The sequence below is a fragment of the Nymphalis io genome, chromosome 24, assembly GCF_905147045.1.
Source record: "Nymphalis io chromosome 24, ilAglIoxx1.1, whole genome shotgun sequence".
Lineage (NCBI taxonomy): Eukaryota > Metazoa > Arthropoda > Insecta > Lepidoptera > Nymphalidae > Nymphalis > Nymphalis io.
In genome coordinates, this window is record NC_065911.1 from 5,519,761 (window position 1) to 5,532,682 (window position 12,922).

The following is a 12,922-nucleotide window of genomic DNA, read 5'->3' on the forward strand; positions in this document are numbered from 1 at the left end:
CCATGTTTATATAATTCATTTATTTAAATTGTATAGTATTCACATTGTCGCTACGAGTTTCAAGACGTGAAACACCAGCTTTACATACAAAATGAGAACACAATGTTTCACAAATAAACTAAGTATAAAGAGAAATGCAGCATTCAACGAAAGCTATAATAGTAACTAGGGGTCCGCTATACATAACCTTGGGATATAGCAAATTATACTTATAATTAAACATACTTGGCAGTTGAATGAGACTTGGTTAATGATTTAATACTGATCATTGCCAAGCAGATAGCTTATGAGGCTGTGAGGCGTCGATAGAATGATTTACTTTAGTGAACACCCTGTAGATGAAGGTGCTATAAGCTATTAGTATACACAAACCTGTATTCTCATACCACTTGTGCGTTACTTCACAAACACTTCGTTTATAATACCAATAATAATTAATTAAAAAATTTAACAATAACCTCACAGCTTCTTCAATGAGATATAAACGCAATAATTATCATAAGCTATCACAATTTTAATTTCATATCGACTTCCACTTTACATAATAATTGTACGGTCAGCATCAAATATATATGTATCTATGTTAAACAACCAGTATAATATTGATAATATTCCAATTAACAATCAATAGATTGACTTCAATACATAATCGAAACTAAAATAAACATGTCATATACAGCAAAAGGACACATAACTATGCAATTAATTATTGTATATATATATTGTTGACGCTGACTGTACTTTCACATATATCATTTACAATTTGAAAATCAAAAAACAATAGTGGATTGCTTCCCAAACGAAGCCGTCGAAAATAAGCTTTATAATAATTGACTAAATACCTTAAACCGCTATTCGGATAAAAAAAAAACTAATAACACCAAACGGCTGTGTTAGCTATGACATAAAACTATTGAGCATAATAAACGCAGGGCAGTCAACTTAATAAAAGTAGCCAAAAAAAAAATGCCATGTCGAGTATAGTTTACAGTCAATGAAATAAAAATTCAATGATTATTCAACTATTAAATTTAAAACAATTCTCTACATATATTCGACTTTTATTTATGACCAAATCAAACAGTACGCGCAAGTTTTTACAACTAAAAAAGTATTTATTATCCTTTCATCTTAGTCACTATACATTAATTCTGTGAACGAATTTCTTTATAACTAAAAAAAAAAAAAATATTATTAAAAACCATGTTTACCACGAGTTGCGCAATGACCGTCCGCATTAACTCATAATGTGCATTTCATTGAAATTAATATAATTTATGTAATTACATACATATTCAATTATCTATAAACTATATGAAAAATAAAATGCATACAGATAATATAGGCCTTTGTAAAAATTACAAACATTCAGGAAGACAAAAAAAAAACGAGACGTTGAACGAGTCGAAATTATTGCACTGAGATGTTTCAAGGGATATAACGCTGCTAAATTAGATTGCACGTTGTTATCAATACATTCGGTAGTATTGTTATAGTGCATGAAAACTGGACTGATATGTTTTACAATAAAGGAACAATTTTTTTTTAAATAATGTAACCGAATGATTATGTACTTTAATATTTCGTAATAAAGTTCAATTTTATGTAACAGCTGTGTGCGAATGTAAGCGCTTCTATCCACTGTATAAATCATTTCAACCCATCACATCCTTTATACTATTATCCACCAAATTAATCGCAGTTTCCTCAACTACATATAAAAGGCCTTGCGACTAACTAACCTTAAATCCTTTTAGAACTCCGAATATAAGTTCACCGATCACGAGTACAACGACACTATATCACTTGAGAGATTAACTTATTAAAGACTTAAGTCATATCGTAAAATTAAAATTAGAAAACGAAAAATAATAATTGTTGTAGAAAATCGTTATTTAATTCACACACATAATAGCTTAAACTACGGTTTTCGAGAGAGAATTTTTAAATGAATATAAAAAAAAAATTATTAACGTTCCATGGCCTCGACGAACTGAAACGAGCGCACAAACACGCGTGTCATCAAAAACAAAATTCAGTTAAAATCTTGCGTTAAACGCGACAAGATTCTACGAATTTTCACAACGCACGTTCAAATCGAAGCGTGACTGTGAGCGGCGAAAAAAAAAAAATTCACCTCTCGAAATTACAAGTCGTTTTTCGGTAAAATGTTCAAAGAGTTCCCTTAAACAGTGGTCGAGGTTTCCTAACACTAAACAAGACTTAGCAGGCACTAACATCGACACGATCGAATCACAAACGTCCTTACGTTACATGTATAATACATAGAAAACAGTAAAACACGTTACTCGCACAATTCCACTAGATGTCCGTATATAATATACGATTTTGTAGTCTTTATTTATTTATTGAGATCAATTTTGCCTCTATGCACTAGATTCATTTGGACGCTCGCCGCCAAGCGAATTTGTTCCTTATTGCCCCACTATTGCTTTATAAGCGACAAAATATTGATTAAACACTTAGGAACATGAGCCTTTATGAACGTAAATTACATGATTCCGTTCAAATGACACAGATTGGTCTATTCTCTTGCGCTGTGTCGATTGAAGAGAATCGAAACATTTATAATATAACTGTAGAATACACTTCCAATCATTCGATGTATAAAGCTTATTGCATCATTACATATTCCGATAGTAATTTACACTAAATGTTAAGACGTTTAATATAAAATTTTAAATGCAATATTCGATCTTAAAGCGTACGTAATAAAGTCTACGATATCTAAAACTTTTTAGAAGTCATAGGCGCTAGGCAGTGTAGGGTATATTTAATCTGTACAAAGCATCGTCGACACTGAAATACTAAAGACGCGTTATAAGGCAATAGCGGGGATTGTTGCCGACACTACACAGTATTGTTATCACATTTGTTCGACACCAGACCCAATATATCCACCAACGATTTCCGATATATCACCACACCACCGCAGACTGCATTATGTTTCACTTTTGTATCTGTGCTATTTTAAGCATTTGAGACCGAAGACAGCGCCGTATAGAAATGTTTCGGTACAGCAGACACGATTGTCTACAGAGTTAGTCCAATGTACAACACTATTTCTTCTTGAATTGGAGTCATCCTCACTTGCATCTCTACCGGTGTTTTCTACTGTAAATTGATCTTTACTCTCTCGAGGCTGACAGCAAATAACACTGTTTAGACTTCCCAGTAAGCGAGAGCTAGAAGTAGAAGGTTGGGGCGTGTCCCTAGCAGACAGACTGCTGTCCTTTTGTAGCTTTCGAATACTATCTGCTGATTTAATTGGTCTGTGAGCGCTACATTGTACTTCAGCGTGTCGTTCATGACAGGAACATGCACTCAGATTCGAAAGACTCCAGCAAGAAGTACGCCCGTCGCTTCTTCGGTACCGCTCAGCTTCGGAGCTAAGATCACTAAGATTGAGGCTGTACCTTCTAACGTTTATGTCGCTCCTGCTATCGGACGACGACAAATCTGACGTATTAGCACGGTGTTTAGCGAAACGTTTCCTGGCATTTACATATTCTGCAGTTTGCACGTCAGCAGCACGGTACTCGTGGAACCGTTCCAACTCAATATTCTCATGGCGCTGCCCAGTTTTGAAATTCGAACGAACAGTATTTCTGCTGGGACGATAGACGTCACGGGTTTCGCGGTCGAGGCGCAGGCGGGCGGTGTGTCCGCAGCGGTAGGTGACCTCGCCCCAGGCGGGCGCGCGGTCACCGGCGCGGGGCGGGGGCGCGCGGGGCGGGGGCGCGCGGGCGGCGGCGCGCCGGCGGGGAGCGCGATCAGACGAGGTGGTCGCGGTCGTCGAGCGACGCGTCGGAGTCGCGGTCGGCGCGCAGCTCGCGCTCGAGGTCGAGGCTGCGTCGCTCGAGCTCGAGGCGCGCGCCGACGACGCCAGCTCGCCGAGGAGCCTCCAGGGATGAGACCTGCCGAGCGAAACGGACATTGCTCACTCGATTGGAACTATATTCATACAGTATCGTAGTCTTCGTATAAATATGACAGCTCCATTTACAATATGAAAACAATTGACGAATAAGCATTTGGATAACTATAACACGTGTGACTTAAGACACCTCACGCTGATGACGTTGTAGCCACAACGGTAACTAAGTTACGGAGCGACGTAGGGTGGCGGAAGGTAAGCCATGCAGCCAAGACACCTAGGTATAGTAAAATTATTATCAACTACATATTACAAAAAAAAAACAATAAAACTATGACAAACAATTTTATCATCAATTAACTAGACGTCTCGATGTTCTACGTCTACATCTCATTTACTAACAAAAAAAAAACACTTAGCTCCTCATTTCAGATTGCTTGTTCAACGTTTTCTTATAAATCAAAGAAACCATACATATTTTGGGTAGGCGCATATTATATCTTAGACTGCATCGATACTCACTATTTGGTGTGAATCCGGTTCCGCAAAATCACAATAAAAAATACGTAGAAAGGGTGAACTTGATTTTTAGCAACTCAGTTTGTAAGTATAATCTACAAGTGCGTCTGCTGTCTCACCTTGGCAAGGCGACGCACGGAAGGCGGGCGCTAGGAAGGCGCCGGGAGGTGCGGCAACTTGCTCGCCGTCCAGTAGCGCCCCCCTACGCCTCCCACCGATCCACTCATGCCACTGCTGTCCTCTGATAGTGCGGCTTGTAATTTTGCTTCTAGGAAGTTAATATAATTATACTAAGCTACATTACATTAAGTAAAGTAAAGTAACTTTTTTTTTCTCGATTTATATAATTTTTTTCAACTACTTGAATTAGATTATCATATTAAAACATGTAAGTCGTAATTAAATCCACAAATTAATTATTTAAACTATTAATACTGTGACGAGTAATAGCTCACTTTTACTATAACACCAATTATGAATAATATAACATATTGAAAGGATGTAATATATGTAAGTAATAAGTCGGTAGAAAGTATCGACATTTAGGACGCTGTGAACTCACTGGCGACTTGCGACGAGTTGAAGGTGACGGGAGTGCGCGCCAGCGGTGTGCGCAGCGAGCCGCCGCGCGCGCCGCACGTCGCGCCGCAGCCCGCCCCGCCCGCCTGCAACGCGCTCCGTGAGACACGCGACTCGCTCGCGCTTAGCCCATGTACTCGGGGTCGGACTGGGCGTTTTGTAACATTGCACAGATCCAACTTAATGGGATAAGGACGAGTGAAAGCCGTAATACAATCATTTTTATTTCTATCGAAAGAGTAAAGAAAGAAAGGAAATCCTGTACCTATAAATTTGTTGGTTACGTATTTTCATATTGGGAATACTAATGGTAATGGTTGATTTTCAGACAGTATATGAATTATTGAGTCGCGAATGCCCAAAATATGTAGAAATAATTATTCCAAAGCTCTATCTAGCTAGCAAGAAAGAGAAAAATATATTTTAATTAAAATACATTTAAATAAAATTTATAACTAATAGACATACTTACTTGTATGAGCTTAAATTAGCTTATATTAAAACCGTAAGATTCTGTATAAGAAATTATATTTCATAGTAACCTTAAACCATTTAAACTAAATAAGTGACTAAAAAAAGTCAATCATTTTTTTTTTCATTTCAAATCACAACACATAAGGACATTTAAAATAATAAAGTAACATGTACAATGTACATAAATAAGAAATATAATAATAACTTGCAACTCAATAATAAAAAAAAAAATAACTTAAAAAAAATAATAATAATGGTGATGCTTGTGGTTTTTTAAACTTCGATGTAATAAACGCGATTCGATATATAGCATCGACTCACATAAGTCGAAGCTAACAATTGATATTTGTACACAAAACTATGTTTCAAACGAATATATGCAACTCTTGATAACAATAAACTACGTACTTCTCGAGCATCATTTACGTCAACAGCTGGACACAAGGCTGTCCTCAGACAGTACAGTACAGTAACAGCCTGTTAATGTCCCAGTGCTGGGCTAAGGCCCTTCTCTTCAAAATGGCCTCTCCATTTTGAGGAGAAGGTTTGGAGCTTATTCCACCATGCTGCTCCAATGCGGGTTGGTAGAACACACATGTGGCAGAATTTCAATGAAATTAGACACATGCAGGTTTCCTCACGATGTTTTCCTTCACGGTCCAGCACGAGACCAATTATAAATACTAATTAAGCACATGAATATTCAGTGGTGCTTGCCCGGGTTTGTTACCCGCGATTATCGGTTAAGATTCACGCGTTCTAACGACTAGGCCATCTCGGCTCATTGTCCTCAGACACGCCACTGCAAACCCTTTACGCATACTACTCAACCGATCATGAAATTTTGAATACACGTTTTAAGAAAGTACAGAAAAGGTCATAGAATATGCGAAAACTAGTTTGTAATAAAATACGAGAAGCGCAAAAAGCTTCATTCCACTAATTGTAGACACGGCACAATATCTGACAGTGCAAATACATTTTATATACTTATATTATACTTATTGCTATTTATAATGTCCTCCAGACCGATTTCGGCCACGGCGAAATCTGCGTAGTGAAACTACGCAACTACGACGATATTATAGTGCACAAGTGTGTGCGCAAACACAGGTGCACTCTCTATTCCTTAACTCTCATAATCCGCTGGGACGGCAATCCGACACGACCGGAAAGAGTTCAGGCGCAGGACCGACGGCTTTACGTGCTTTCCGAGGCACGGGAGTGTACACACTTCTAACTTCCAGACTCCGGGCTGCTACTGAGAATTTTTCTGACAGAAAAACCCAATAACTTTTTATTGGCCCGACCTGGGAATTGAACCCAGGACCTCCGGGTGTGCGGCCTTATATCAAGCCACTAGACCAACAAGGCAGTCTATTTAAAAAAATTGCTATTTAAAAAAAATAATGAACAAATGTCACATCAACCGCACTTTCTCCTAAGGAGAGGCCATTACCCAGCGGTGAAACTTAAAGGCTGATACATTATTTTTAATTACTTATGTATTTCTACTAGGTGGTGTTTATGGCATCTTCCAACCACAAGTGTAGTAAAGACAAAAACCACTTTCATTTTTAATTAAAGTGATATCATTGGTCGAGGTCTTGTGTGGTATTCATAATGGATTCATATTCATCATGGATGAATGGAAAAAATTGCGCTTTGAATGGCGACGAAGTTGTAATCGGAACTTTGGAAGTAAAATTAAAGTGGATATAAGTAGTTCATTAAGATAGTGTTGTTTTATAAATAAAAATATTAATCAAGAACTATTTGTATTGCATAATGTAGCAGAGCTATTAGCAAATCGTATGTAATATGTAAATCTAAGGCTTGCTTGTCTCCTCGATTGCTTATTTCTACCAACACGGCAATTCGAGGGATACACATATATACATATATAGGGTATATATTTGTTGAATTGCCTTGTTGGTAGAAATAAGGCCTTGGCTAGATGTAAGGCCGCAACCCCGGAAGTCCTGGGTTCAAATCCCAGGTCGGGCCAATAAAAAGTTATTGGATTTTTCTGTCGAAAATTCTCAATAGCAGCCCGTTGTCTGGAAGTTGGTAGTGCGTATACTCCCGTGCCTCGGAAAGTCGTTGGTCCTGCGCCTGAACTCTTTTCGGTCGTGTCGGATTACCGTCCCATCGGAGAGTGAGAGGTCCCATATGAGAGTGCACCTGTGTTTGCGCACACACTTGTGCACTATAATATGTCCTGCGTAGTTGGCTAATATCTCTTTCGATTGGCCGATCGGTCTGGAGGACATTATTATTATGTGTATTTCCAATCCGATGCAAGTATACGCACGTTTTAGATGTGAGGAATTTTTGACTTGTCATCATGTTTTTGCATGTGAGACAAAAGTGTAACTTGATTTGTTTGTTCAAATAAATTTTAAGTATATATTTATCTATTTATTTATTTAACGGGATGAAGCATTAAATTCTGTTTTCACTACCATTTTATTCTGGATAACATTTCATCAACCCGATGCAGAAGAATTAACAACCAAGAAATTAGAATTTGTAAAAGATAATTTCAATAGTCAAGAAAAAAAAAATCCAAATAGGAATACAATTTAAACTATTGTAATCGCTATAAGCAGGTTATATATGTATACAAAATATTCATAGTATTTTTATAGTTAATAAGCAAAAGTGCGTTCGACTCACAGAGAGTAACTTATTATATTATAAAACACGAACCTACCAATCTATCCGACAAGCGATTAACACTCCGTTAAACTGCCTTACACCTATCACAATATCTTACAATAGCAGCGACACTACACCGTATACAAGTTATCTATGACCACAAGCATCACGCGATAAGAAGCGAACTCAAACAAACCTATTTATCATTGCACTTGGTCTGCGCGAGGCGCTTGACGTGGTGCGCGATACTAACGTTGGCGGGGGCGGGGGGCGCGGGCGCGGGCTCCTCGTCGTGCGGCGGCCGCGGCAGGCGCCGGCGCAGCCACGCGTGTCGCAGCGCCTGCACCGGCGTTAGGCGCTTCTCGGGTTCCCATTCCAGGCACCTGGAATTATGTATCGGATCCACTTCATACATGTAATCTTATAAATGTCGGAACAGTCGATTACTGTTAAAATATAACAGACAAAAACGTCACGTGATACTTTCATTAAATATATAAAGAAATATAACTTGTTATTGAACGTTGTATTGTACGTGCCTTTCCCAGGACGAACCTTCAATTTCAAATTGAATAACGTGATTCAACAATAAAATTATCAAAAATTGTTTTAAAGTATCACTCAACTCACCGTCTAATAAAGTCGATGAAGTATTTGTCCTGGCAACCCTTGAGTGCCGTTACGAAGCTCTTAGAGCCTGGGAGACCTCGTGGCTTGCCTCTCCTCGACATACCTGAAAAATATAATAATCGAGTTAAATAAAAACTCAATATGATTCGTAAAACAATAACCTAATAAGAAAATGTTATGTAAGTATTTGTCGAAATTCGAGAAATTAAGTTAACCCATTTATTCAAATAATATAAACTCTGGATTGGAAACTATACGCTGATTGGTCCTTTGTTTGGAAAATATTATGAATGCGATTCTAAGTTTAAAAAAAATATTTTCTTGATCTCAAACCGTCTGCAACTGTTCAAACACAGCGTAATTAGAAACGACCGAAAATACTAACGTCTTAAAGAAATCGGACACCTTCGAATTGAATCGATTAATCTTCAAAAAACAAGCCCTCGAAGAAACTCAATGCTCAATGTGTATTACATGTTGTGATTATTCAAAGCATTACGCATTCGTTGGCGCTTAACCAAATTTAAATGACGTTTTGAGTTCGGAGAATACACAGGTTGGACGATAAGTATTAAATAAATATTAAAAAAAAATAACGTTTTGTTTTTCATTTCTAATTATTAATAATCCTTCTTAAGCTATACTAGTTAATGTTGCAAAAATTGAATAACATAAACCAAATCATATAATCTGTTGAAGAGTTAAGAAGTAATAGACATGCAAGACTGCTAAGCTATAAGGAACGATGTTTTGAGTTTCATATAAATTAAATAAGTGTTTGTTATGATATCCTCAATGAAAATCAGCGTAAGAAGACAAAAACCGGTACAATTGGATTTGTTCCAAATTCTGATCAATTACATGGTGTTTTCCGAGCTCGCCCACATTATGTCTGGTATTGAAAATATAAGTATTCATATAATTAGCAGATATTGTTAAGACGCTATTAAATTGACCCACCAAATAACCACACTTTTTTTTATTTAACGCTGCTTTATATACTATAAAGCTTTCTATGTAATGAATTTATTAATGGAAATCTCTTTAGGAGATAATCTTGCTATCTATACTTAATTCTCTTTGGCCATTGTTTATGTATGTTTAATTTATAGTATTGATAATAAAGTGTTAAATAAATAAATAAAATTAATTTGAAATAATAATATGATTTCATTTTAAATGTTACTTCAAATGTCTTATAATAACTCGTATTAAACGATTTGTTTTTCTATTGGATGAAATAATTGTTTATGACAGGTAATTCAAAGGCGTCCCAATAAAAACCGATAAGTTAGTTTCGAACTTGCATATATGTGACGTAATAACAAAAAGAAAGGACTTTAACGGCTCGTCACTCATAACTCAAAAACGATATATATAACAAACAATTCAATATAAGAACCGGACATAAATGATTCCATTTTTAAATAGATTCAAATTTACGGTAAAATCACAATCATAAACAATATTTAATCTATTCTTGATGACGCTTTCACGTTTACTCAGTATTACACGAACTGTTTTATCGAATCAAAGACCCTTCGTAACATTGCGAAATTGATTATCGTACTCTCCATTACGTTGCATGTTTTAGGGCGACTGTAGTACAAACAAGACAGGGGAAGTAAGAATGGAAGTACCGACGAGACTCGCAACCCTTTTCGACAAAAAAAAAAAAAAACACGCCGTATAATTTTTTCCGTCTGATCAACGTTGAAAATGATGAGAATGACTCACTGACTGGGCAGACAAAACACTTACTTACTGTTTATTATTTACAGTGACGATAGTTAACGAAACGATCTAAAGAATTTAAAGAAAACTCTCCGATTATTTCGGTGTGGGCTTGGTATTTGTGAATCATTCGATATCATCTACACGAAACACAACACGATGCAATCATGGAGTTTGTGTATGAACTGAAGAATTCGCAACGTGACAGTTCAGATATAAATAGACGTGATTATTATACGTGATGAGGTGTAAACGTTTCAAGTCTATGATGAAAAGTTGTAGGACCCGCTGTTCCTGACGCATTCTATTAATATTTTAGTTTTAATGAAACGGAAGATCAAAGTCGATTTCCTCAACCGTTTAAAATAAATTATCTTTTACCGTGTTATTTTAAAGTGTAAGTAATCTTTTATTTGGAACACGTTAAGCTACGTATTTAAAATATTATACAAAAATTAAAGTACATAAAAAAAACGTAACAGCTCTAAATGTCCCCACTCCCCGTTTAAGGAGAAGGTTAGGAGTTTATTCTACCACGCTGCTCCGTTGCGAAATACATGTAAACGATATTTATCCGACACATGCAGTTTTCCTAACGACGTTTTCCTTCAACGCCAAGAACGAGATGTTATGATGAATTAATTATAAACAAATTAGACAAGTAAATTCAGTGGTGTTTCTCCGAATTTGAACCGGCAATCTTCGGTTAGATTCTCATCTTCTAACCTTTGGGATATCTTGGCTTATAATTTAAAGTGATTGCATTCATCTTATTAAGGTTATATTTTGAAAATTTGATTAACGTGGTTTTATATACCCAACTTACCACCACTGAGGACTGTAGTTCCGTCTGCGAGCGTGGACGCCGTACAGTACCGCGGCAGTCCTTTGCTACTTATGAAGTTTTTCGATCGCTTTCCCTGTTCTATGAGCCTCTGGGGAGGCATTCCGAGTAATTCTATGATGCACGCCATTTGATCAGCCTCATCCTCGCCGGGTAATAGGGGAAAACCTGGAAAATCGTACGATGTGCTCAAAATACATGTACATACCGAAAGTAAAAAAAAAACTATCAGTGTTATTATGGAATAGAAATATTTTGGAGTGGTGGTGTTACAATCCATAAAAATTTTGCAGCATAAATTTTTATAGGATATCATTATGGTGGTGAGAACACCGTATTAAAGATTCACGTGTTCGAACTACTGGGTCATCTACGCTCGTGAGTATTAGTCAATACTTATTATTTAAGAAGACATAAAATAACTACATTGTCATCCCATTAAATTAATATTTCTTTATTCGTTCTCTATGCGTTCACGGATATTATTATTCAATTAAATTGAAACTTTGTAGGGTTGTTTTGAAGATTTGCGTGAAGGTTTCTAGCATGGTACTATTAACTTTCAATAGGTGACACGCGATAAACATCAGACAATTGTTTACAAAATAAAAAAGCGCCTTAGCTACTTTAATATGATTTAACTTAAAATATATTTTAACGCACCTGTGAGTAGTTCCGCCAATATACACCCGAGAGACCACATATCGATCGGCATGCCATACTTCGCGCCCATCATCACTTCGGGAGCGCGGTAGAACCTCGACTGTATATACGTGTAAACGCGCTGGTGTTCGTAACATGAACTGCCGAAGTCTATCACCTGGAAGAAGATAAACAGGAACATGTTAATATGGATTTAAAAAAAAAATGTACATCAGAATATAAAAATTTTGCAAGATGGAGCAGTTTTGAACAAATTTTGTCACATACATTTATTAGTGTAGGTTTTATAAATACTAAAAACATATGCCCACTAACTCGTGGAATAAAAATTGAAAATCGTCCTTCATACGAGTAATACCGAAGTTGGACAAACGATCTTAAGATGCGGATGTCGTCACGACTTCTTACACTAACGTAATATTGTCTCCTTTTCCCCTATTTCAGATAAAAGACCAAATTTTTTAAATTAATTATTTTTTATTTAATTATATATTGTTATACCAACGACACATTGTACGTACATTTTTTATTAAAAACTACTACACGGCATTGCGATTATCTAGTTTAAATAAGAAATAAAGAGAAATTTTAACATTAAAATGAATACAAAAATAAAATAAACATAAATATAAGCTAAGTCAAAGAATTTAATGAACTTTGAACTTAACAATTTTATTAAACGTCCACAAAAAATTGCAATAGCATTCAAAAAAGCCAACAAACCTATCAATGGTGAACACAATATATAATTATAAAAGGCAACATAACTCGTTAACTTTGTGTAAGCTTACTGTATAATTAACAAAGTTTATGTATTATTTGTGTGTGTTGAAATGTTTGATTGAAAGATTGATGGCACATTAGCGATGTAAGGAGTGCTTAATACTTCTTACATCACCAATGTCTATATCGTTGGTAGT

At 36.3% G+C, this 12,922-nt stretch overlaps 1 protein-coding gene across 1 annotated transcript in view; it reads right to left on the minus strand.

Annotated features, from left to right (window-relative positions):
* LOC126777892 (dual specificity tyrosine-phosphorylation-regulated kinase 2) overlaps nt 1-12,922 on the minus strand; it is a 159,417-nt gene continuing 146,495 nt past the window's right edge. The window contains exons 2-8 of the mRNA XM_050501184.1: nt 12,003-12,159; nt 11,322-11,507; nt 8,762-8,864; nt 8,328-8,514; nt 4,980-5,082; nt 4,537-4,685; nt 1-3,938 (exon numbers count right to left, since the gene is read on the minus strand). Coding sequence (XP_050357141.1) covers nt 8,328-8,514; nt 8,762-8,864; nt 11,322-11,507; nt 12,003-12,159 — 633 coding nt within the window. The 3' untranslated portion in view covers nt 1-3,938; nt 4,537-4,685; nt 4,980-5,082. The remainder of the gene's footprint in view (nt 3,939-4,536; nt 4,686-4,979; nt 5,083-8,327; nt 8,515-8,761; nt 8,865-11,321; nt 11,508-12,002; nt 12,160-12,922) is intronic.